This window comes from Pundamilia nyererei, unplaced genomic scaffold (assembly GCF_000239375.1).
Source record: "Pundamilia nyererei isolate P.nyererei 1_Seehausen unplaced genomic scaffold, PunNye1.0 scaffold00085, whole genome shotgun sequence".
NCBI lineage: Eukaryota > Metazoa > Chordata > Actinopteri > Cichliformes > Cichlidae > Pundamilia > Pundamilia nyererei.
This window is the reverse complement of record NW_005187486.1, coordinates 358,634-385,509: the sequence shown is the minus strand read 5'-3', so window position 1 is coordinate 385,509 and position 26,876 is coordinate 358,634. Positions and strand designations below refer to the sequence as shown.

Sequence of the window (26,876 nt, the reverse complement as noted above, 5' to 3'; positions counted from 1 at the left end):
TATATATATATATAAACAAACTGCTGGGTAGAGCCAAGCCGCAGCTTCCAGGTATTTCAGAGTAAGTAAAAAGATAGAGATACTAACCTGAAATTGTCCCTTATGGATGCCAAAAAATGTTTATTCCGTGGCTGAAACAAAGTTTTATTTTAAATGCCTCTAACTACCACATAAATACAAAATAAGTAGAATAAATCAGTATAAATCATAAATAACATTAATAATAACAATAAATTAATCTGTTATGTTACTAATAGCAAAAAAATAGCATAATGAATCAAAATAAAATAAAGATAAAATAATGAAAACATAGACACAAGTTAAGATCAGTTTTTGCCATGTTAAATGTTTAACACATCTATAGTTGTGGACATGTTCTAGGGTGGAACGATCGTACAGCATACATCTTTAATAACTTTAGAAAACGAGAATTTTGTGCACAAGTTTGTATTTATTTGGGATTTTCTCTAATCCACACAGGGTTAAAAGTATACATACAGGCTCAAATATATACATACACTCCCACTAAATGTTTCTTAGGATGTTGCACCTTGATTGGGTGGTAGCCATCAACAAGCTCCTGGTATAATTGTGGCTGATATTTGACCAGTCTTCTTGGCATTTCATTAACGTTGGTTGGTTTCTTGGCACAGACTTCTTGTAAGATCCGGAATCAAATGTGAAATGCTGCTCCTCACACACAAGGTCTTGAATATTTAGGCCTTGTCTTATCTTAGAGACCTCATAGTATCATATCACCACAGTAGAGCACTTTTCTCACAGACTGCAGATTTACTTGTGGTTCCTAGAGTATTTAAAAGTAAAGTTGGAGACAGAGCCTTCTGCTTTCAGGCCCCTCTTTCTGTGGAACCAGCTTCCAGTCTGAGGAGCTCTTTCTTTTCCTTTTGTTTCCTTTCCTTTTCCTGAATGTCTCTTTCTCCGAAAGTGTGTCTTTGTCCCGTCTTCATCTCCTCACTCCCATCTGGTCATGCTGGTTCTGCTGGAGGTCCTTCCTGTTAAAAGGGAGTTTTTCCTTCCCACTGTTGCCAAAGGCAAGGGGTTATGTAGTTTTTGTGGTTTCTCTCTATTATTATAGGGTCTTTACCTTACAATATAAAAGCTTATTAAGATGACTGTTGTTGTGATTTGGCGCTATATGAAAAAAATTCAATAGATTTATTATGGATGTCAGTTTTTATTTCTGTTATGAGACCAAACAGGTGAGCGTCCCGTAATTTCTATAATGATGCTGAAATGGACAGAAAAATGTCAAAGTAAAATACAGAATTTAAAAAAAAAGTATGTATGCCAGTTGGAAAAAAAACAACGATCTTCCAAATATAGAAAAAAAAAAGAATAAGTCCTAATTAGTTGTATCAAAAATAGTATAAATTAGAATTAAATAAATTAAATTCTGGATGATTTTTGAAGTGTATTATGTTTTTTTGTTTATTTACGTAATTGGTTCCTCCACAGATATACACTGTCATGAATCATCTTTCTTTAAAATCATGAAATTCAGCTATACTAAAAGTTAGCTTACTGTCCATCAAATACATAAGTAAATAAATAGAAAAAACATAAAAGAAAATACAGACTAAAAAAAAAAATAGAAAAATCTTGGAGATAAAAAGCAGTACAGAGATGAGGTGCTGTGTTTTCACGTAGCAGCATATTAATTGATTTTTGTGTAATTTTAATTTACATTTGCTCTCTTTTGGACCTCCGTACAAATACAGTGAATGAAAATATGAGTGTCAGAATTTTGAGTATAAATTAACTCTATCATCAGGAGAGGGGGCTGCAGGACAGCCACAGTGGAGGGTTTATAATTTCATTATTTTTAGAGGCAACTCATTAAGAAAATATATAAAGATGCACATAGTTGCTGAAGATCCAGCATGATAACCAGCTGGCCGATCATTTCTTCCCCTCGGAGCAGCTCTGACACCAGCCTGTCTCCTTAGAGAGCTTCCATAATCATAAAATGCCTCATTGCCCCTGCAGGACAGAGTTGCCCCACTTGTTTCTGTTCACGGACAATTTGCTGAAGCTACCGGCGGCGTTCAGGCCGTCGCTCTGCTCAGCTGACTGGTTGTCAGCACTAGCGTGCCTCCCCCGGAGGTTAATCCAAGTCTGAGCCAAGCTTCGGCTTGTTCTGTGAAGATCACTGTGTGAATTTTATCTGCAGCGTGAATCTTGGTGAGCAAGCAGGTTCATCGTCTTCCTGAAAAACTCAACGCTTTTGAGGAACTCAGTGACTTTTCTCTATTAGGCAGCTTAAAGGAGCTTTGTTTACGTGTCAGGGATCGTATATAGACAGCACATTTAGCTTCCAGGTGATTTCCATCTGCAGTTCCTGGACAGCTACACACAATATTAAATATCCTGTATCATATAAAACCTTATAAAAGAGAGTAATATAAGAAGATATGCAAAGAAAGTCTAAAAATCCTCCAGCCATACTCCCACAAAACACATTGTAAAACCTTCACATAGCCACACTCATCAGTTTATTTCCATAATAGGGATTGATTATTGGGTTAGTTTTTCAGCATTTCAGGGTTCTTGTGGGTCATTAAATAGCAGTCTCCAACATCCAGCAAACCATAAAAATGTAAAGATCTGTAGTTTAATCTGTAATATCTGTTGTTTTGTTGCTGATCAGGCAGTTTGATTAAGGACTCAGTTTGGCTTTTTACCTGCAAAGTTTTTGATTGTGACTACAGTCTGTCTCGTTTGTGACTCTGCCCCTCTGTAGGCCTAAACTACAACATCGCCAGCTTTTTCTTCAATTCTAGAATGTTTTTATTCACATTCTGAACTAAAATACTGCAGGTGGGAGTCACCAGACACCCCACATGATATGCGATATTTAACTTTTTGTGATATGCTGACTACTGCAGAAACACACACTGTGATTTATCACTGTTTTGCTCTCCAAATTATGTCCTCAAATTAACCTCAGTCAGTATCTGTTTTATACAGTAAGATAAAGTTATCTCACTTCTAAATGAAATTACTGGCAAACTGTTTCTGACAAAATGGCAATGTACTGATAAATCATGGAAAATCACATATCTGTTGCTGTCTTACATTTTGGCCCTCCGATAACCAGAATACAACCAGTCGAGTTGTGCTCATTCACAAAGACTGGTCCAGATTAATGGCAACGGCATCTGTCGGCATTTAAAAACTAGACGGCAATTATTTGCGCTCTCTCTGAGAGTGATTGAAATAGTCCAAGTCAGACTGCAGCTGTTTGCAGAAAGGTTGCACAGGTCTCCTGTTAGAAGGCAATCACCCTCAAGAAAAACCTTAATACATCCAGGAAGCAAGCTTTTTTTTCTTCTTTTTTGTAGATGTAAACAGGTTGCTGTCCTATGTTTAGCTTGCAACATGAAATATTCGTGCACGCATTCACTCTGATGGATGCATCTGGGGCGACTCAGTGTCTCACCTGAGGATACTTCGACATGCAGACCACCTTCTTACACGACCACCCCACAGCTGTTTATTAAGACATAACAGTATTACATATTTATTAGTCAGGGTTTCTTCAGTCAGGTTGTTGGATTGTTTTGTTAGAGTTCAACACATAAGATGTACATCCTGGTGTTTGTTGCTTTCAAACACTGAAGTCTGAAAAGAAAAGACAGACAGGCTCAGCCTGAGCTGCACGCTGACTCTGAGGGCTCTGAGGCCGTGCTTCAGCTAGTAAGGGCTCAGAGCAGTATGCGATGCAGAGGAGCTCATCCTGCCTAAATCATGTCTTTGCTTTTTAATTCTTTATTTATTTTAAGCACCGTGAGCTGGCGTGCCGCCCAGCAGATGTCAGGGCCTCGAGCAGATGAGTCAGTCGCATAGATCGATTCGTGCAGCGCCACCTCTCTCTCAGCGCTTCCAGTCTAATGTCTGCCTCCGCCCTCTCCAACCCACCAGCAACAATTTGTCATGATGCCTGTGAGGCGGTGAAACCAGCGCCATCGATCAGATTAAATAAATGCAGCGGATACTGACGGCTCAATTCACACAGAGACCTCCGCCTGTCAGTGCGAACACCTCGGGCCCCGACTTCAAGGGAGTCGCACCATCTGATGGTGGGCTCAGAGGGAGACTACGATGGTGGTGTATTAGTGTTAGGGCCTGGTTGAAGAAAACAATGTAATGTGAGGGTGAAATTCAGAGGAAATATTTATATAAAAAATATAAATATATTTTTTTTCCTCATAATTTTGTGAGTTTCTTGCAAATTTTGGTTTGATAAATGCTCCTAATTTTTCTTGTAAAACTTAGATATAGACATGTCTTTGAATTTTTAGCCTTTTTTAGGCAGGATAGTTCAGCGAGGTGACAGGAGAGCAGGCAGAGAGCTCACCTGCTTATTCAGGTGAGCCATGGTGGTGCATAATTTTTCTGCCTTTTCCCCTCATATCTGGCAGTTTCTTTGTCATAAATTTTATTTCGTTTTTTTCTCACAAATTTGCCAGTAAATTCTTGTTAATTTGCAGGGTTTTTAAAACTTTTTAAAACATAATGTGGGTGAGTTACATCTGTTTAAACAGCTGCCTTAGCATTGATGAAAAAGGTTTGAAGCATTTGTGTTAGTAGTGCCAGGTAAAATACTGATCCTGTGGGGGTCTAGGCACAGAAAGGTCACGTGTGAAGGAAACGTCTCCAGATTCCTGCCTCAGTTCAGTTAGATGCCGTTTCGATGACTCTTCTGGAAGAGGCTCACTCATCTGCAGTGCAGGAGAGAGTTTTGTGGAGTGGCTGCTGCTGTTTCAGCTTCTGTTCGCGTTGACCTTTAAAAGCAAACAGAGCGAGAGGGGGGGAGGGAGAGCGTGAGCGAGAGTACTAATGAGACCAGCTGAGGTAGATTAATGAGACCATCCAGATGTTCCAGTGTCCACCTCTAACCTGCCTGTGTTAATGATGCTCCCACAGGGGAAGTCTCTCACTCAAGAAGGGCCCTCTTACTTCACTATTATTTGGTTACAGTGTCATGTTCATTTCCAGTGTTACACGGTTAAAATCCACCAGCAGCCATTTCTGTTTCAGTTTTAGGCCAAATGTTTATTTATGTGGAAATGGCTGTTTGCTTTCGATTAGAGCTGAGACCTCTGGCTCCCAAGCCGGCTGGGACTCATCTGTTTCAGTGGTGGGAAAAAGTATAGTGGTAGTAGTACTACTCAGTCATAGTAGTCATTTCAGATTATACTATTCGTTTGTATGTCTCATAGTGCATTTCAATGCTGCATGTTTTTAATGTGATTCACTGTGAAACGCTACATTTAATGTCACAGCTTCTGTTTTATTTCTTGTCCTGACAGCAGCGTGATCTGAAGACGTGCTCTGTGCTGATCATATGTGTGCTCGCTGTTACTGTTTCAGTTTAATGCCACTGTTACTAATTCAGTGTTATCCCTCTTCACTCTCTCTGTCTCCCTGTTGTTGATCTTCTTGTTTTGCATTTGTAAGTATCTTTCTATTTTGTCGTTTTAGTATCTTTTTCAAAAGTTTTTCAAAATAAAATCCAGTAGAAGTAGAGGTTTTCTACGGAAAGCCAACAACTGCTTTTACTTAGACATGACCTCACTTCCTCCCAGTGGGTGCGCTTCAGTCCCTCTCTATTCTACCTCACCCTCCATCCTTCCATCCTGTCTTCCTCCTCTTCCTCAATCACACACTCTCTGATGTGTATTCCTTCCTCACCAGCAGCCTGCATTAATGCGGTGAGAGGTGGAGCACGATGCAGCGACCCCGACATGCTAACCCAGACAGCGTGTGAACTGTTTGTAGTGCTACTGCTGCGTTCCACTGATGCTGGAAAGTCAGAGCTTCCTCCTAAGGAACTGTTAAGGAGTCAGATTTTCAAGTATGGGGCAGTATTCCTCTGAGAGGTGCAACCTAATGTAATCTATTCAAACAGACACACTTTTAAACTATATGTACTCCTCGCTGAGACTCCCTGACTTTTCACCCTGAGTGGAACTTGGCACAAAAGCTATAAATCTGACTTCAACTCGCTGCCAGTGTTTCCTCTCTTGGTTTCTGCAGCAGTGGTGCTCAGGAAAACCCCCGTTCACGACTGTTATTTCAGTCTAAGTCACTCCGTGTTTCTCACATATTCAGGAGCTATGTGTGTATGTCAGAGATGCTCCAATCCAGCCTTTTTTACTTCCCTGGGAATCATTCTTTTATATTTAAAACCACACGAGACTCGACAAAGAAACATTGGTTTTCTCCCCTTTTGAATATAGTACATCGATAAATAGAAATTATCAGGAGGAAATCCTTTTTATTTTAGTTGGAAGGACAAACTATAGTTTCAGCAATTCAGACTCAGTTTAATTCAGTTCTATAAGTGCAGTCATCACAAGGACGAAAGCAGCTTGAAGTAAAAAGCACTGTTGCTTAAATAAAGTCTCTGGTTTCTCCTTTACTGTGAGTGCCCCTCCTTGCACAGAGTGGAGTAGACACTGATTGGAAGCTTTTATGCTAATGGTAATGTGACATGTTGTCTCCATCAAATGTTGCATTTGATGGAGACAAAGAGTGAGCGCAAGAAGCTGAGAGTGAAAGCTTCTGTTAATTGTCCATTTCCTCTATTAGATGTTGTAATGTTCTGATGGTTGCTGCTGCTGCATGATTCCAGAGGAAACTGCTGATGCTGAAATTATAATCTGGTACATTTCTGCTCTCATGTATCCAAACTTGGCTCCTTTTCTTTATTTCTGGTTGGCTGCTGAGAGGAGCCGCCTGCCAACTCAAGTTTGACCTTCAGACATCCTCTCCTAGCACCAAGCCGCCCCCATGATGCATTGCAGGTCATCGTGAGCACCCAGAGCTTTGTACAAATCCAATTTGGTGTTGGTATGAATCATAGCAGAGAGCCTGCTGTGAACCGTTCGTCCCGTCTGCCTCCTGACACGCTACTAACCTTCCTCCCAGAGACGACTTCCTGTGGACACTCTGCTCCGAATACCAGCCAGGAAACGGGTGCTAGATGCTCAGGTTTCCTTGAAGTGGACATTTTCTGCTCTGATTTCGGTCACGTGTGCGATGTTTCACACTCAGGTAGTTTTTTCTACTCATGGCTCTCAGAGAGGATAATCCTTAATAAGGCCATCTGAGCACAGAATCCCCACCCACCTCCTGTCCAGAACCTTATATTTGAGAGGGACAGGAAGTCAGAAGAAAGTTGTCTAAAAAGGGGAGGAGCTAAAAAAGCTTGTTTTAGACAGGGGGGGAACTGAGGGGCTGCAGTATAATTTAAAGAAGGATTATTTTGAACTATGAATCATCCAGAGCTGCTCTTGTAAAGACCAAGAATTAAAAAAACATGGAGATGGACATGAGCAGAATCAGTTAACTGTGATGATTTTTACCTTTTACTAAAAACTCTGTGACCAAAGTGCCAAAAAACTGACTTGTAGCCACAGCTAAGACCTTGTCCCTGGTTAGGCTTTTAAGACGCACCATATCAAATATAAAATCAGACAGTTATAATACACAAACTAATACAAATAGAAACATTAAAAAAATCTTTAATGATCATAGATTTTCTTTTGTTTAAACTATAATCTTCCATTTACATTAAAAATTTAGTAAGATAATGTTTCAAATCTGAGCCAATTAACTGTAAAGGACGACTAACCAAATGTTGTTGTTAATATTTAAGTATTTACAATAACTGTAGTTCCTCTTGTGTGGGACTAGTATTGGACCCCATCACTGTCTATTTGTCATTTATTTCTTTATTTGCTGCTAACTCAGCTCTGAAGGATAAAAATGGAGCTCTGGTGACGCTGCAGGTCTGATGTAGGGTTTTAGCTGCCACGTCGAGTGCTAACCCATCACTCTGGTTGCGTGTGTGGGGTTGTTTTTTTTGTTTGTTTTTTGGGTTTTCTTCCAGCCACTGAACACCGTCAGCATGCCGGAGGCCTTGGCTAGTCTCCCTGTCCCAGCTGCAACAGTTAAGGCCCAGTCATCACATCCCAGACTGTGCTTTTATCCAGCTGATTGCACCGACACTGCCACCTCACACAGTGTGAATGACGAGGCCTGTAAGGGTTGTCTGTCATGAAGTGTTGGTAGTTTTTGTTGTGCTGCAGTCTCCAAACTTAAAACTAGGACAGAAATTTAGCAGTAAATTCTCTTCTTGGTTTGAAGCGTTTTTGGTTAAATTCTGTGTAAACTTGGTTAAATCTTTAAATCTTGGGTTTCGTTAGCTTGCATGGTGGGAGCTTTTCAAACACATTCCTGGCTGGTATTCAAGCAAGGTACAATTAACAATTCCTGTGGCCTCAAATTAGCATATTAACCTCCTGGAAAAGTATGTTACTAAAAGTATGGAGGTATACTTTTCCACAGGTTTTAATGCTGAGGTAAGGCAAGCTGAGGCCATGTTTTCCTTACTGTTATTACTCACTGCTTCTCCCTGCAGTGAAAAAGCGTTTTCTTCTCCCTCTGCTGCAGCCCCCCCTCCCCCCCTCCTCCTGTATGTCCACATTTCCACCACAGCTCCTCACTGTGGAGTTATTTTTCTCACCTTTCTGTCTCTGCCTGTTTATTTTTGCTTCCTGCAGGAGAAGAAAGGCGGGCATCCTGCCCAGCCTGGAGGATCTGCTGTTCTACACCATCGCAGAGGGCCAAGAAAAAATCCCTGCACACAAATTTACCACAGTGAGTTATCACAGCAGTGATATGTCTGAGAGTTGGATATTTATGGTGTCGGAACCTTTTGTTAAATAGAAATATTACTAGAAATAAATTACACAAGAGAAAATGGCCCCAAATCGCCCACAGGAATGGAGACAGAGTAACAGAGCAGATCTCACTTATTATTAAACTTCATTAGGGGAATAATGGAGAAGATTAAGTCATTAAACATTGTGCAGATTTGGATAGATCTTAGAAGTGAAATCAGGTGTTGGCTTAGAATCACACAAACTTGTTGAAGATATCTATGTAGTCTAAATTTCTCTTGGAGTGAAAGTACAGTGGTGTACTACCATTCTGCAGTGTTGGAAACCAGTTTAAAACCAGCTTGAAACAGGAACTTCGGGGTGGTTTTATACAACAGTTCCTCCCCTGGATAAATGACCTATAAAAACTGCTAACTAGATGTTGTGGTTATCGTCTTCGCTGCAGCCCATCCAGCTGCGGCAGATGGCCACTCCTCGCTTAGTTCTCCAGTTCTGCTGGAGGTTTCTTCTGTTTAAAATTCAGTTTTTCTTTCCCGCTCATTGTTCGTAGGGAGTCATGATTGTTAGGGTTTTCTCTGTATTATTGTAAGGTCTTTACAATATGAAGCGCCCTGAGGCAGCTGTTGTTGTGATTTGGTGCTATATAAATACAACTGAATTGAATCAGTTATGAAGGTGAAAAGAAGATGGGAAATCCACACAATGTTTACAAATGGATAAATAATGCTGTGGTGACTTAACTGAAAAAAGACTTTCATAAAATGTACGACAAAAAGCATTTACAGCATAGCAGCTAAATAAATGCATGTCACACATAAATTACTGACTTGTTGGCAGTGATTCAGCCCTGTAGCTTTCTGAATTATGAGCTCCTCCTGTCAGGCTCTGGAGGAATCACAGCTCGCAGCTTTATTGATTTTTGTTGTCAGGCTGTCTTAATCCTGGTGTCTCTCTCCTCTCCTTGCACAGGCTCTTAAAGCCACAGGTCTTCGCACGGGAGACCCCCGGCTGAAAGAATGTATGGAGATGCTGAAGGTGACCTTGAAGACAACCTCAGATGGAGCGCTGGACCGACACCTCTTCAAAAAGTATGCCTGTCTTTAATTTACTGAGCAACGATGGATTGATATGCTCGAGCAGGAGTTTTCTGCACTCTCATTTAACAAACTGCAGCCTAATTGGCTCCGTAAAATTTAATAAAAGATCCAGATGTGCAGTTTGAGTCAAAAGCCAGATGTTGGATTTTACTGTTATGTATAAGAAGACAGAACCTTGCATTATTGAGACTATATGGATATTCTTTCTATATATTTATAGATTTTGTGTATCCCGTGTTTAATACCCTGCCTGCTGTCCCACCTTTATGACCAGCATCAATGTTTCATCACAAGAATTATTAAAGCTGGTTAGAGTCCTCTGCTTGTCCCTGCAGCAGAACAGGGTCACCGCTTGCCATTAATCATTCATCATCCCTCGCTTTGCACGTCAGCAACCTCATCTTCAGGTTTTCATCACCCAGAAAAATCTGCTCATGGAAACTGGTAGACTTCAATAACTGGAAATCAAATTGATAATTAGGAGATTCATAGGTGAAGATTTGGAGTAGATTTGGCGCAATCTGATTGTGTTTCAGTGTTTGGAGGTTTAATTTTGACACTGGCTGCTTATTCTGAAAGGGGGAAGAAAAACAAGGTGTTTTTAGTTTCCACTTTGCATAAAAAACTTAACAATGTTCCTTGTAATCTAACTCAGAATGATGGTGCACTTGAAAAGTCCACAAGTTTACCTCCTGCCTCCTTTTCCACATGACTTTACTTTGACCCGAGGACTGAGGAACAGGGAAAAACGGCAGTGCTCAGAGAATACAACTGCACTCGATCACGGCCGATATGTTCTGTGATGGTGGATGTTGCTGACTTGGGTCTGCAGGGGGCCATCACACGACCATCAAATTCATGTTTATTTGGTAATCAGAACATTTTTAGCCACCCAAACCTGTTGTTGAAACACAGCTGGAGAGGAAAGAAAGATATGTGGAGTAAAATGACATCCCCACCTCCACCCTCACCCCCTTGTGTCATTGGATCACTGCTGTGTGACCCCCACCACCCTCCTGGAGGAAACGACAGTGAGACAGAACTGGGTGGCAGCTTGGTGAGATCAGGCATATGATGGCTCACCGGGGAGCAAAAAATCCTCACTGAACAGACCCCGAGCCGGCGCTCCTGGCTGGCGTCCATCACTTCCGCGCCCTGGGCTTATTTATAGAACCTCTCAGAGGGAAGCACGTGAGCGGGCGGTGGAGTGTAGCGTGTGTTTTCTCTGCAGGGATTAGACCGCTCGGATGCAGTAAGATAGCCAAGCTGTAAATCTCTCTGCTAACGGAGAGCTTCTATCTCACCGCCTTGTTACGTGGAGCTGTGTTTACTACGAGGTCTGCATCCATAATCGCTCGCATAAAAAGGCCCAGGACAAAATCTATAAGTGGTAAAAAAAAGCCAGACCATGCTGCTTTAGGGGTGATCTAGAGTACAGAACATGTTGGGAAAAGGAGTACCTATTTTCTTTTATTGTGTAATTTTAATTCCATGCTGCGAGGGAACAAGTGGGGATCTTTTCCTAAAACTACAGCAGCCGCAGCGAAAGGTCAACAGAGTCGGCCGAGTCGAGCTGAGGATACAGCTCTCCCAGAACGCTTACTGGAAAATTTTAGCCTGGAAATAGAAGCTTTGAACCAGAAAAGCAAATATAGTCAGGCCCGTCTGTACACCAGCACCACAGTCGGTCTTTGAAATGCACACTTTCAGCTTTAACTCAAGGGATTTAATAAAAGTATTTTATTAACTCTTTTTTATAAATTAGACTTTTTCTTTCTTTACACAATTCTTTTTTTTTTTACAATTTTTAGATCCTCAAAAGTACTTGGACAATTGACTGACAAGCCCGTCAGCCTTTTATAAGGTTTATAAAAAGATGCAAACCACTGGTTACACTCAAAAAAAGCAAGGCCAGATTAGACTTTACCAGAGAATATCTGAAAGAGACTCCACAGATCTGGAAACAAATGTTTTAGAGAGATGAAACCAAAATGAGCTTGAACCAAGGAAACTGCTCCTGGTCTGAAGCATATCTGTCAAACATGGTGGAGGTAGTGTTATGGTTATGGGCATGTATGGCTCCCAGTAGAACGATGATGATGTGCCTGCTGACAGAAGCAGCAGGATGAATTGTGACGCATTCACGGCTATACTCTCTACTCAGACTCCTCAAGTTTAGGTGTTATTAAGAGGAAACGAGCTGAGCGAGGGAGCGCAGACTCACTGTATTTAGTCTTATCTAGTGTTCAAAAATCAGAACATTCCCTAATTATATCTAATGTTATATTTAGTAATGCGTGACCTTAAAAGCTTTGTGTCCATTAACTAGCTCCATACTTGTCATTAAAGTCTCAGAGGATTTGAAGCAGTCATAAAGGTCAATAAGGACATTCTGTACTCCTCAGACTAAATATTTCTCTTTCCTGCCTCAGATGTGTCCAGAGCAACATCGTTTTGCTCACCCAGGCCTTCAGGAAGAAGTTTGTTATTCCAGACTTCCAGTCCTTCTCTGCTCACATCGACGAGCTGTACGAAAACGCCAAAAAAATGTCTGGAGGGCAGGTCAGTGAGAGCAGAGCTGAGTAGAACTGTATCTAACCGTTCTTTATAGACCAGTTTTAACGTTGTGAGTCATTTGTCTGTTTGTCGAATACTTTGTGACATTAAATAACAGCCAGGACAAGATGGTTGGGAGTGAGGAATGGGTCAGATTAAACCTCATTGTTTCTTCACCCTGTAGGTGGCAGACTATATTCCCCAGCTGGCACGCTTCAGCCCAGACCTGTGGGCCGTCGCCCTGTGCACAGTCGACGGACAGAGGTATTCTGACTACGTGTAGAAGAACCTACAGAGGATGGTTTCTTCACCAGAAGCTTTGTAGTAAATGTATTTTTCACAAGTGGCTGTCAGATATGAGAAAATGGGGATGTGGTAAAAGCCAGACTTATCATTACGTAGATTTAGAGAGATTTTCTATTTCCTCTGACTCTGAAAAACTACTAACATACACCTTAAGAGTTTGAAGGTATAAGTGTATAAGTGATACACTTGTGTCTTTCGCAGGCACACTGTCGGCGACACCAAAGTTCCCTTCTGTCTGCAGTCCTGCGTGAAGCCGCTGAAATACGCCATCGCCGTTCACGACCACGGCACAGAGTACGTACATCGCTTCATCGGCAAAGAGCCCAGCGGCCTGCGCTTCAACAAGCTCTTCCTGAACGAGGACGGTGAGGAATCGGTCACTTCACACCTTCACATGGCGCACAGGTGCATGCAGTCTCTGTAAGAGGAGCCATTCACGTGGCCTGGTTTCCATGGTGCCATGATAAATTGTTAAGGAGCGTAGCTGGATAAAACAAAGTGGGCAGTGTGTAACGGAGACAGAAAAAACCTGAAACACAACAAGCTGTTGGCATGTGGTTCCTTAAAAAGCAGGCAGAACGGAGCAGCCGAGACACAGAGGCGCTCTTTTAGTATCAGTCCTGCAGTGCAGGGGAATCAGAGCGTGGTTTCCCACAGGTCTGAAATACACCGAGGATGTCAGGCGATATCAGTTATCTCAATATAGAGCAGGTCATTTGTTCTTCGAGCACAGTGGGCCTTATGAGCTCAAAAAAACACTTTATTTCTGGACTCTACTTGAGTAACTTTGCATCTTGCACAGTTCAGAGTAATCCTCATACAGCTGTGGTCAGAAGGTTCCGTTCACCTATCGTGGGCATTAATGTCATGGAGATTTGGGGTTTTGGTTGAATCATTGTGAAGCATACGCTTTTAATCAATTTAAAAAAAACAAGAAATGAGTGAATAAGTTTGAATTTATTTTAGATTGGATGGCGTGTTTAGGTGCTCAACCGGGAGTGTTTAGGGAAGCCATATGTTGACTGTTGTTGTGTGTTTGTACTTTGCACATATCACATGTTTAAAACACTCCTTCCATTCCTTGTTCATATGTTTGTTTGTTTTTTTGTTTTTTATGGTCTGTCTCTGGTTTTATATCTGTGAGATTATTCTGGTTTTGTTTGCTTGGATAAGAGATGTTGACAAAGTTTAACTTTGAGGATTTTATTTGCAGTTGAACAAAGCTTATACATTGGAACACATGTTGCTGCAATACTCACCATGTCGAAATGTTAAAGAGCAGTAACTTGGTGAAGTGAAGTAATGTCATATGTTGAATACAAATACGGTTAGCAGTTTTTGTTCAACCTGAATAGAGTTGGGTTTTATTGTGTCTGTAGCTTCTCTGAGCGGAAACTGGTGTGAGAACGTTTCCAGGTTTCCTCTCTTTGTTGTTATCAAACCGAGCAGAGAAGTCTGTGGTGGCACAGATATTCCAGCTGTTTATTTTCCCTTTAAAAAAAGTGAAAAGAAGGAAACATGGCTCTTCCTGTTGCTTACGACGATTACAACTCAGAGGGGAAGTGTTGTAATTGTGCCCTATATGTTTTTTTTAGTTCACTCAGTAGATTATTCACTTGTGTTTTGATCTCTGGCACAAAAAGGCTTCCCTTCTTTTTCTTTTACTGTATACTTTTTGAGAAAGTAAACAGTAAGTCACAAATTACTGTGTTCCCAAGTTGCTTTTCCAAGGGCTTGTAGAACAAAGAGGCGGAGCTTGCAGTATCTGGCTAATCAGAAACATGAGCAGGACTACCATCAGCAGAGTGGCCAATTTTTAAAAAGAACATCAAACAATATAATACGGAATAATAAACTGTGGACTCTATCAGCTTATATACAACAGAGTAGTATGTGGCTGTGATGTGCTCAGTGAAGGTGTTCCTGTAGCATTAGCTTGCTAAAACCTGCTCTTATTAACTTCTATTTCCTGTCCTGCAGATAAACCACACAACCCCATGGTTAATGCTGGTGCTATTGTCTGCACCTCCCTCATTAAGGTAAGCTTTTATTCTACATATATTCACTGTGGAAGCAAATGTTCAATCACAACCCCGTAAATTTGATTTGAGGCCCCTGTGATTTTTGCTTCGTTATCATTTTATAAATCCACATATGTAGATTTACGTTTTACTCCCCTAAAGATGATTTTTCTGGATGTCTGACTGGAGCAGGGAGTAAAATAGTTGGAGAGAAATTGAATGGAATAAAATTATAATCGTGTGCAGAACGTGTTTCCGCCAGATTAGTGTATACAGGGAGATTAAGGTTATAGATAATCATGCTGAAAGGGGATTTGGTTGAAAGCGGCATCGCTCGGAGATCCTGCGCACACACACTCCACAGAGTGGGTGGAGCTGGAGAGCAGGTCAGCTCCACCACATTTAATCAGAGAACTCTTCTATTACCCGAGAGTTTCATTAAATATCCTCCTCTGACCTGCGTACAGACGCACAGGGAGCTGGGGTGAATACAAGAGCACCACCTGCTGATTGAATCAAAATTAAAAACTCCTTCCTCATTTGGCCGGTGAGGATGAGTCCAGGAGGGCTTTTTAGAGAGGAGTTTAATTACATTCAATAAGAGAGAGATGGAACGCAAAATCAAACAAGTTGGAAAATCTTCAGGCAAATCCTGGAAGTGAACATGTTGGAGTGCTTGTAGGAAACAGCATTGAATATTTTATTTTTCCCAAAAGCTGGAAAATGGTTAAAGCAGCCAAAAATGTCTGGCTTACTAAAACAAATACAGTATTGCAACAAAATGGCTGAAAAGGTGAAGAAGTATTTCCATTACACAGAAAATAGAAATAGACAGAGTGAGGCTGCTAACAGTGCAGTGGTTTATAAATTAGCAGGTCAAAACTGAGCAAATGTGATGAGGCAGATACAGGGTGAAGGTATGTTTTATGCATGTTTATCTCCAGAAACAGCACAGCTATTCAGATCAAGGACAGGCAGCTGAGTGAGAACACATCTGAGGTCAAACTCCTCAAACTGTAATAGCTGACTTGCAGGATAACACAGCAGCCTTTGTTACCATCAGATTTTGACCCAACACTGTGAAAAAGTGTTCGTCCTGTTCCTGATTATCTATTGTTTTGTATGTTTGTCACACGTAAATGTTTTAGATCATCAAACAAATTTAAATGTTAACCACAGATGACACAATTAAACACAAAATGCAGTTTTTAAATGAAGGTGTTTGTTATTAAGGGGAAAAAGTGATTGCCCTCTAAACCTGGTGCTGAGCAACAACTCTAAATGTGCCAAAGCTCCTATTTCTGCCAGCTCTGCGAGGCCCCAGATACAATATTAAAGTAAAGGGAAGAACTCTGATTCAGCCACTTGTAGGCAGAAAAGTGTTTCCACTGATGGTTGTGTTTTTAACATTTCAGTATGTTATGTCCCAGATCTGATACTAGAGGGAAGTAAAAAGAAAACTACATGAAAGTGAGTTTGTGATGTTGCAGAGCTCTATGTGCCGACTGCTGAGAAGAAACGCGGATACTCTTGTGTTCTCTGCAGTTTTTATCTTGGAGATGTAGAGATATGACTTACAAACTCAAAACACGGCAAACTCCTCAACTAGCTGTAAGAAGAAAATTTGCTGCCCATAACACCCAATACAAAAATCTCTAATCTATTTTACCCTGACAGCAAGAACCCGCCCAGAACTCCTCCTTATCCTAAAAGAGCAAAATCACAGCAGTTTTTAGCCTCAGACTTGATGTTAGAGAAGAGCAAAAAAATTGCACAATTAACTCAACAAAAGGAAAATAAAGCCGCTGTGCTTTCCACTATCGTACCGTCTCTTTTCATAAAGGTTTGTTTGAAAAGATTTCCATAAACTAACACTGCTTCATCATTTGTTTAAAAACAGCAGCACAACTCCAAAATGATGTTAACACATCTACTGGACTGTGAAATGTAGAAGATTTAGGGAAAGGATTATATTACATCAGGGTTAGTAATTCTTTGTGTCCATCATTATGCTTTTATATTGAAAAGGTCCTTATGAGTCACACTGTAGGCGGTTTACTCTCGAGGGAGGAAGGATTTAGGATTCATCTACAGGAATCCGCAGAAAAAGAAAATCATATCTATAAAAAAATTAAACTGAGTTCTTTAAGTTTGTCATTTCGTTATGACCCAGTTATTTAATAGTTTTAAGTGTGAGAGAGGTCAGCTATTCTATTCCTGATTTCCTTATCCAAATCTCCTCCCTCCAACACTATAAACAGCCCAGCTTTCCATCCTTAAAAAGAAACATTTTATGTTGGTAATGTTATGATGAATCATCTCGTGTATCTCTTTTGGTAGAAACATTGTATGAAGATGATTGTTGCAAATGAATATCCAGCTGAGTGGACATAATGTATGTTGTCAGCAGAGGAAAAAGGTGAACTTTTCCACTTCTGATAATCATTCCCACAAGATGTAAAATCAGCTTTCTCGAGTCCCAGCCAATCACTGTTTAAATCACTTTAAACGCTCTCCTTTGTGATGTACCTTTTCAAGGCTCGTTGTGTGGTTTTATGTGTTGTTGCATATTTTACAGCATTAGGATCTTTGGGAAATTATGACCACACAGCCTCAGGTCAATGACGTTGGTAATTTTTCCTTTTTAATTATTTTTTCCCTTATTTGATCTGGATTTGTGAGAAGCTTTAGCCTCCACATGGCTGTCTATGAATGTTTTAATGTTGCTTTTTATACTTTTCCGCCTGCATTTCCCCTCCCCCCTCAAAAAAACCAAACTGTTTATACACCTGGATTATAAACAGTGCAGCTCTGGCACAAACACTGGTTTTATATCATACTCCATTCTTCTCTGGAGAGGGAGCTCTTTTTTTGTTCATATGTTTCTTTTCAAGCAATTTGTTTGTCTTTAGTAATCGGTATGAAAGAATAAGTCGTGTTAGTGGCGATGCTCGTAAATTCATGGGGATGTTTTGCTGTCTTTATTCAAAAGTGTGGTCCGTCAGTTTGAGAAACTTTTCTGGCGGCAGATTAAGAGCCCCATCATATGTTAGAGAAAAGTAGGAAGAGTCACACACTGATGGGCTCAAATTAGTCATAATATATTCATTAAAACATCTGTTTTAATTCTCTGAGAGTGATGATTTGTCATGAGCAACAAGGACAATATTACTCCAGACTGAGTTATGTTTTCGCAGCCATCTCCAGAGTGCCTAACTGGATTGATTTATTTCTTTTTATCACTTGTTTATTTACAGAAGCAATCATTTGTTCACGATGTCAGAGAGTTAGGGATTGGTAGGCACTAGTGGTGCAACGGATCACTGTTGATCCGTAATCCGAACCGATCCCACTCCACGGTTCGGCGCGCACGTGATCCGAAGATTCGAAAAAGAAGAAAAAAGTATGTGTATGGTGTGCGTGGTCAGTCTGTCAAGCCATAGTTATGGCCAGCGCTAGCGGTCCAGGTGGAGAAGCAGAGGAGTTTGCGGCGTTTAAGCAGCCCTTTGCTGCCCAGTCCGTCCAGGATAAAGCTATTACAAAAGCTACTGGGGTGTTTAGCTGCAGACGTGAGGCCGTATTCCATTGTGCAAAACAAGGGGTTTAAACTGTGATGAACGTGCTTGAGCCACGCTATGATATCCTGTTGCGCATCCACTTCAGTGACAAGATTGTTCCAAGCATGTATGAACAGGAAAAGTCTAAAGTTATGGCTGAACTGTCCCAGGTGTCTTCTGTTGCCCTAACTACAAATGGGTGGATCTCCAGGGCAACGGCAAGCTTCGTGAGCTTAATTAGTTTTTATATAATTGCGTGGAATGAGTCTTGAGTTGAATGTTTTTTAATAGGCAAAAAATACTTAAATAAGTAAATTGCGCGTTAAATTTGTCTTTTTGGGTTGTTTTTTTTTGTTTGTTTTGCTGATCCTAAAATTGAGCCGATCCGTGACTTAAAACCATGATCCGATCCGAACCGTGAGATTTTGGATCCGTTGCACCACTAGTAGGCACTGGACTGAACTTATGTAGATCTATTGTTTTGCATGTGTAATTAACACGAGGGCTTTCGGTGCCTCATATAATAATATTTAACCTTATACAGTCATATTTAGAGTGATGCACTGAGGAGGACAACACTGTCTTCCTAGAAATAGGGGATCAGGACCCCCAGGTCCCACCTTTGATTTTCACCTGAGGTCACAGCAGATTCATGCATCACTTTGGGAAAGCAAAATGAAAGAGTAAAGGTGAAGCTGGAGCCCAGAAAAACTCTGCAGGCAGCAGTAATTCTAAATATCTGAGGTGCAGTTTAAAAGTAGAGCAGCAGCTTTCAGGGAGACTGTTACATGATCTGAAAATGAGAATTCATGCTCAGGCTGTTGAATAAAGGCAGTAACGTTCCCCGTGCTTCAGGCTTTGTTGTTCTTGTCACATTTGGCCAAAGTTTTGGTTTTTGTCTGATTTAAATCGAAGGAGGTGAGTTCACACTGCGAACCACATGACTGAGTCTGTTATCTGAGAGATAACAGTCACTCACTCCATCTACAGCTACTGCTGTATTATAGTAATAATGATGAAGTTCTGCAGTGTTTAGTAAAGTTTTAAATTTGGTTCTTATTTATAGGGTTAAATACATTAGTGCTCCGTAACTTGATCTGGATCAACTGTATAAATATTTCTGGAAATGTTTATAATTTTACTGTAATAATAAAAAATGCAGGGAAACATGATTTAATGAAAGGACTCAAATAGAATCGAGTAGAGTTGAAACAATTTAAATGACATTAGGTGTAAAATAAGTAAGGTTTCATTCCACATCAACATCTGTATTTGTCAGTTATCGTAATTATCAATAAAATCTGTAAACAGGTAGGACAAAGAAATGTTGGCCTCAGAAAGGCTGAAGCAACTGTTGGGCTTAAAATACAGTGGCTCCTACATTTCCCACAATGCACCAGAAGTTTTCTTTGACTTTGACCTGTAAACCGGAGCCTTTAACCCTTAACCCCTTATTTTAGGGACTAAAATGACCAAGGAGTGAAATTATATTTTATAAAGCAGACGTCTTTAAAATGACTGCTGTTGTTTCTCATACTTCAATCCAAGTAGAAGAAAAACTTAAATGATATAAACATACTGTGTTACATAATTCATTCAAAAATACCTCGACAAACCAAATCTAGATGATCTGGTGACTCTGTAATACTCTGAGATCAACACAAACTGTAATGAAGTCTTCTTTACAAACATCTGGTTTGTAGAGATTCAGTGATTGGAAATCACTGAATCTCTTTGCATTTCTTTTCACTGGAAGTGAAAAGAAATGCAAAAAAAAGGCTTCAATGTTAAAGAAACGTAATATTTCACACAATTCCCCATCGTCCACGCCACACCAACGCACCAGTTACTGTAAATGACTACAGAAAGCTGTAGAAGCAGCAGATTGATAAATATGAACTTAATTTTGTGGCTCGCAGTGTGATTGCACCTTAAAGTCTAATCACGTAACCATACAGTAAACACGCTTGTAGTAATCAGTAGCTGTGCTCTTAAGTCACTTATTTAAATGAACCTTTTATTTAATTCTCTATTCAAAAAAGCAGAAGCCCCAGAGTGGATTTAACAATTTTCGTTCACCTCCATCTCCAGCTAGTCTCCCACCCCTAATCTTAATTCATCTGACGTCATGCCTGAATGGCCTTTTTAACTGGTCACATGAGTAGTGATGTAAACCTGCACTGTTTTCCTGCCGTAGCTTAATTTCATCGAGACGTGGATCATACGTGATAGTGCTAATGTCGTCACACGGGTGACCGTTTTTCATGCTTTTATTACTGCAGTTTTTGTTTTATGAATATTTTGATTGGTTCTGTTTGTGTTACAGCAAGGGGCAAGCAACGCTGAGAAATTTGATTATGTGAGTACTATTGGGAAGATTTATTGAATATTTAAATATTGACTGAAGGAGAAGTTTCCAAACTGAAGTTATATTAAAAAAAATGTCAGGGCTACATTATTCTTGGAATTATACCTTTTTCTTCAACACTTACACTTTAAAATTGTTTTTATTCTCAAAAATTTGATTCTAATTGTGAATATTTCTACTTTATTTTCAATTTTATTCTTGAAATTTTAGCTTCATACTCAAAATTTCATTGACATTTGTCAAATTTGAATTTTATTTTTATATATTGTTGTTTTATACGACATTATTCATTAAACATTTTTATTTAATTAACTTTTCTGTTGTCTTTAGTCTTGACATAGTTTTTACTTTAATCATAACGTTTTTACTTTGTAGTCTCAAAAGTTTGGTTTAAATCTTAATATTTAATATTCTTAATATGTAGACTATTTAAAATTACAATTATTATTATTTTTTGAATACTTTGAATATCCCTTTGTCTTTCAAATGTAATCTTTAAACTGTAAAGGATGATTTTATTGTGAAAGTTTTACTTTTTTAAGTATTATTTTAGTTGTATAATTTCAGTATTATATTCCAAATTGCAATATTTTGGTTAAAATTTAGATTTAAGTTTATGATTTTGTACTAAAATTATAAGTTTATTTTGGATATTTTAATTGTATTCTTGTAATTTCATGTATAACTGATGAAGTTACAACAATGATTTTCTACCCAAATTTGTATATTTGTTTTCTTAAATTGAGTGTTAATGTCAGCAATTGTGACTTATTTGTAGAAGTTTCAGTTTTATTCTTTCAATTTTAACTTTAGCGTCAGCTGCTCTGCATTATCATTATTATTATTATTTTTTATATGTATGCTCAGTGTCCTTGAGCCTTCTTCGTAGTCTTGTGTTTGTGTTTACTCTGAATCTGCTCTTCTGCTCTGCAGGTCATGAACTTCATGAACAAGCTGGCAGGAAACGAGTATGTGGGCTTCAGCAATGCCACGTGAGTGCAGCAGAGTTAGAAATACAACAGATTTTCCATGTTTAGATGAAATGAAGCACTTTAATGTCTTTGACAGATTTCTTGTTTACAAAACAGTTCTGCATCTCTGAGGTGGATCTCAGGTCTCGCAGCAACTTCCTGGTTCAGTTTGAGTTCATGTAACAGGATCTGAGTCGCATCATGAAATAAACGTCTCTCCTCTCTCTGTGTGGCTCAGTTTCCAGTCAGAGCGTGAGTCTGGAGACAGAAACTTCGCCATTGGCTACTACCTGAAGGAGAAGAAGGTGAGATTAGATGCTGCTGACAACTGAGACGGGATTTTGTTGTTTAAAAGGAAGCTTTTCTTCCTTTTGTGAACACACTATATTTGTGATTTCATTCTTAGCTTTTGTATTTTGAATTTTATTTTTGGTATTTCTGCATAAATATTAGGATTTCTGTTCCAGTAATTAATCAGTTTATCACCAGGTTTATCCTTTGATGTCTCTTGGTTTTCCTTTTTTCTGTTTGAAGAAAAGCAGCAGGTGTGTTACGAGTTCCCATTTTAAAGTGTTTTTATCTTTATCAGTGTTTTCCAGAGGGGACGGACATGACGTCCATCCTGGACTTCTACTTCCAGGTGAGTAGAGCTCATCCTGATGCAGAGGAATCACTAATGGGACAGGATTTTTGTTTGTCATTGTGATCCAATCATTCACGAATCTTTGTTTCTCAATCAGTTGTGCTCCATCGAGGTGACCTGTGAGAGTGCCAGCGTTATGGCGGCAACTCTGGCCAACGGCGGTTTCTGTCCAATCACGGGCGAGCGTGTGCTGAGCCCTGAGTCTGTGCGAAACACACTGAGTCTGATGCACTCCTGCGGCATGTATGACTTCTCGGGACAGTTTGCTTTTCACGTCAGTATCTCCTCGTCCTGATCTCATGTTCAACCTGCTACCATCTCCCTGTTTTCCCGTTTTGCACCAGAACTTTAAAACTCTGCAATCTACAATTGCAGGGTTTCCTATAACTTAGACAATTGAAAATACAGTGCTCTACTGTAATGGGGTTTTTTTGGGGGGGGGGGTGTTGGGATCTGTTGGTTACTTTAAGAAAGATGTGAGCCACACTTTTAACAGGTAATCTCACATCACACATTCTCTCTTTCTGCCTCAGGTTGGTCTGCCGGCTAAATCGGGTGTGGCTGGCGGGATCCTGCTGGTCGTTCCCAACGTGATGGGCATCATGTGTTGGTCTCCTCCGCTCGACAAGCTGGGCAACAGCGTCAGAGGCATCCAGTTCTGCACGGTAACATCATCTTTAAAGTCATTTCCTGGACTATGCTTGAGTAGCTTTGCATGATTCAAAATGGTAAATGGCCTGCATTTGTATGGCGCTTTTCTAGTCCTTAAGGACCCCAAAGCGCTTCATACTACATTCAGTCATTCACCCATTCACACACACATTCACACACTGGCGATAGCAAGCTACATTGTAGCCACAGCTGCCCTGGGGCGCACTGACAGAGGCGAGGCTGCCGGACACAGACGCCACCGGGCCCTCTGACCACCACCAGTAGTTCAAAGTTCAAAATAATCCTTTATCTCCTTTATCTCACCCTAAGATACTTTTATTATTCTTTTTTAATATTTGGGTCATGTTTTCTCCTTTTAGGATTTGGTTTCCCTGTGTAACTTCCACAACTATGACAACCTGAGGCACTTTGCAAAGAAGCTGGATCCTCGCAGGGAGGGAGGAGACCAGAGGGTGAGCGCCAGCACCATCAGCCTTCATCCTTCTCCATTTTCACAACCTCGACTATTTTGACCTTTACACGCTGTAAATGTCCTTCTGCTGGAGTGCGGTGTTCAAATCCTGAATGTTTGATGCATATTTTGAGCCATTAAAGCTGCTGTTAGCTTGTGTGCTGTGATCTTCTTCACAGTGAGTAATGTCTGAGTTACATTACTGTGGGGTTCAGATTGAAAAAGACTGATCAGAAATCACCAGACATCACTACCCAGACTGCACTGCAACATAACTAACATAAGTGGAAGTTCCTTTTAACGCACCAACAGAGATCATTGATGTAATTATTTTTGATTATTTTCTGCGGTTTAGAGCAGTTTGTGTTGATTTTGACTCTAAGTGTCACCATAAAAGGCAGATTACCCTCCTTGTTTGTGGAAGCTTAATCCACAGCGCCATCTGCTGGAAGATTACTGCATCAGCTGTGTTATTTTCCAGCTTTACACAACCTGATCATTGGTGTCTTTCACTGTACATTAAACCACATGAAAAACAACAAATATTAGATTTTTCAGTTCTACCATATTTCAAAAACACAGTAACACTAAGCTATGATGCATTATTATAGCATCACGGTCTCTGCTTTGTTTTCTCGTGTTTCAGGTGAAGTCTGTGATCAACCTGCTGTTTGCTGCTTACACAGGAGACGTGTCAGCTCTCAGGAGGTACGCCAGCTCTCAGGTTTAGTGTCAGTAACACTCAGGACCGTTGGACAGCACGGAGACATTCATTTGATTTTAATTTCATGTATGATTTTTGGCCACCACACACAGATAACAGGCAGGTACACAAACCTCCGTGTAGACTTGAGCGCTCACCATCTGATGACAGCATCCACTTGGGCCCAGGCACACCAATTGGATTATTTGACTTGTTGGTTTGGGGGGAAAAAACTGCACTAAAACTTGGCACCAATTTAAATCAGCAGGGTCCTGCTCTCATCTTTACATTCTGCTACGTTCCTGTAAGTTAATATTTCTAAATTGATCTTTGCAGGCTAATAATATAAAGTCTTTCATTCCATTCATTGGGTTCCCACGATGGATGTGAATAAAACTACTCGACGGTTCCTCTTTTTCTGCTGTGATGTTCTGCAAACACTGCAGGGTTTTGACACTTTGGAGGGGGATAATGTATCTTTAGTAAACTGATCATTTTCCTGAAACTAGCGAATCATGTTTACTGGATAGTTGTTTATGGCCAAGTGGAAAGTGATTGGTTGATTTCAGTCCATTTCAGTTGAGAGCTGGATGGATACAGCCTCGCTTTTATGGGACATCTGAACTGATGTTGAACAGATCGCGTTAGAAATCATTGCAATGTTTTTATTATTTAACATCACTCGCATTAAATCGGAACTGCTTAGTGGGAGTAGCCCACACCATCTATTGTATCCACATTTATTTTTTGTTGTGTGCCTGTCTGTCTTCAGACTAGTCCTGTAAACTTCAAGCTGCTCAGTGCAGGGGAAGGCTGTGGTTAGCACATGGGGACACACCATCGGTACTGATTTAGGGACCGCTTAAATTAGCTCTTTGCATTTTCATTGGCAGAGCCTGCATTTTAAATATCATTCAGTAATAGTCATGCAGTTGTGGGAAGCCAATATCAGGGAGTTTGCAAAAAGGGAAAGACATCTTTGCCTGTTTTGAGTGTCTTCTGAACAGCTGAGGTGCAGCATGTCCACCAAGGAAAAGGAGGTAGAGGTCTGATATGAAGATGTCAGCCACTAGATGGCTTTTCCCCCCCAGTTTAGTCTGCAAACATCACTTCTAGTCTTTAGGTAATTTACCTTCAGCACCATCGCAAAGAGCTTGAAACTTAAAGAAACCCACATGAACCAAGTCCAAGTTAGTCTGGTTGTTTCCACATGGCTCTCACTCCTTCCTTCCTGCTCGGCTGTTCTGTCTTTGTGCAGGTTTGCGCTGTCCTCCATGGACATGGAGCAGAGGGACTACGACTCAAGGACAGCGCTGCACGTGGCCGCCGCTGAAGGTGAAATGCGTACAGTCAGGTTGTCGTCATGGCAATTACTCTGTTCGGTCAGCTGACCCGATGTTTGTGTGTTTCAGGACATGCTGAGGTGGTCCGCTTCCTGCTGGAGGCCTGCAAGGTCAACCCAGTTCCCAAAGACAGGTAACAGAGACCACACTTTACTTTAGTTATCTTTTTAATAAATACATGTAAAAAAAAAAAACCTTATCTAGATAGATAGAGATGGAGGGAATTTCTTTGAGCCAGATGTGTTAAATGAAAGAGGTGGATTTGTGTTTAAAGTTCTTCGTGTCTGGTGCAGGTGGGGGAACACGCCGATGGATGAGGCCGTGCACTTCGGCCACCATGACGTCGTCACCATCCTCCGCGATTACCACAATCAGTACACCCATCAGGAAGGCAGCACGGCCAAGAAGAACGAAGAGAACCTGGACGGGCTGCTGTGATGGAGAATGCGCTGCTCAGGCGTGTGAGGCCGGGCGCTTGCCTCCGCCGGCGAGGGGAAGAGATCAGGCGGTGCTTTAGACAAAAAACTGGAAAGATCGCAAGTAGACTCATCGCTGAAATAACTGAAAACAAACCTTTACAGTATCTGTTAGCGCAGCAGCTGCCTCCCTCCGAGTGTAAATGCTCGTCATCATGTTCTCTTTAGGTGTCGTTGGGTTTTTGTATCGCGTTTGTGTACTCTGAGTGTGGAAGTACTCTTATTTTCCGTGTTTCAGCTTTTCCGTTGACGGTTCTTTTTATTCTGAACATCAGCAACAGGAAGCAGCAGCAGTATAAAACCTTTGTTATGGAATGTAACTCCTCCCCCCCAAACACTTTTTGATGTGCGTTTGTGATAATCGATGTAAGATAAACTGTACATTACTGTAGTGTTTGTGTATATTAACCGAGGACGGCGAGTCTCTGTAAATAGGTGTAAAGATGTGTAGTCGATCGGTCTCGTGTGGTGATGGGTTCAGATTTGATGACAGTGTGTGTTTCAGTCAAACTTTTGGATAGTATTTGAACCATAAAATTATTCTTCTTATTTTTTTTCGTAAGCAGTTTTTTAATGTGGCGACAGATGAGTTAAAGGGTTTTTTGTTTTTATTGTTGTTGTTTTTCCACTAAAACTGGAATTTTCACCCTTCTTTTCTTTTATTTACTTTAGCAAGCCAGCCAAAGTTCAGTTCCTACTTCGTCTCCTGACCATTGAAAGCGTTTCTGCATATCAGACGCGACACTGCCAGGGCTCCTGCAGGGAGAGTGAATGACTGTAAACATGCAAGAAAATGTTTTTCTTACACTTTGTCTTAGTTTAAAGAAGTCACAGCAGAAAATGGATGCACTCAGCAATGGAGATATTTCAATACTTTTATTTTGAAAGTCTGTCTAGTGTATTTCAGTATGTGGCATAAACAGTGAGTTGATTGGTCCCTGTGAGTTGCTTTAAAGTAACTAAGGAGTACTGTGAAAGTTGCTACTACTACTCTTACTATT

At 40.5% G+C, this 26,876-nt stretch overlaps 1 protein-coding gene across 2 annotated transcripts in view; it reads left to right on the top strand.

Annotated features, from left to right (window-relative positions):
- Positions 1–26,870, top strand: part of LOC102195032 (glutaminase kidney isoform, mitochondrial) — a 28,403-nt gene extending 1,533 nt beyond the window's left edge. The window contains exons 2-18 of one of the 2 annotated variants that reach the window (XM_005738650.1): positions 8,598–8,688; positions 9,681–9,799; positions 12,241–12,370; positions 12,549–12,628; positions 12,872–13,035; positions 14,651–14,709; positions 20,575–20,607; positions 21,550–21,608; positions 21,826–21,892; positions 22,177–22,227; positions 22,328–22,504; positions 22,764–22,895; positions 23,262–23,354; positions 24,000–24,061; positions 25,315–25,391; positions 25,469–25,532; positions 25,693–26,870. In XM_005738650.1, coding sequence (XP_005738707.1) covers positions 8,598–8,688; positions 9,681–9,799; positions 12,241–12,370; positions 12,549–12,628; positions 12,872–13,035; positions 14,651–14,709; positions 20,575–20,607; positions 21,550–21,608; positions 21,826–21,892; positions 22,177–22,227; positions 22,328–22,504; positions 22,764–22,895; positions 23,262–23,354; positions 24,000–24,061; positions 25,315–25,391; positions 25,469–25,532; positions 25,693–25,837 — 1,603 coding nt within the window. In that variant the 3' untranslated portion in view covers positions 25,838–26,870. Of the gene's footprint in view, positions 1–8,591; positions 8,689–9,680; positions 9,800–12,240; positions 12,371–12,548; positions 12,629–12,871; positions 13,036–14,650; positions 14,710–20,574; positions 20,608–21,549; positions 21,609–21,825; positions 21,893–22,176; positions 22,228–22,327; positions 22,505–22,763; positions 22,896–23,261; positions 23,355–23,999; positions 24,062–25,314; positions 25,392–25,468; positions 25,533–25,692 lie in introns of both variants that reach the window. The other variant, XM_005738649.1, reaches the window with a different exon arrangement.
- Positions 26,871–26,876: the final 6 nt, after the last annotated feature.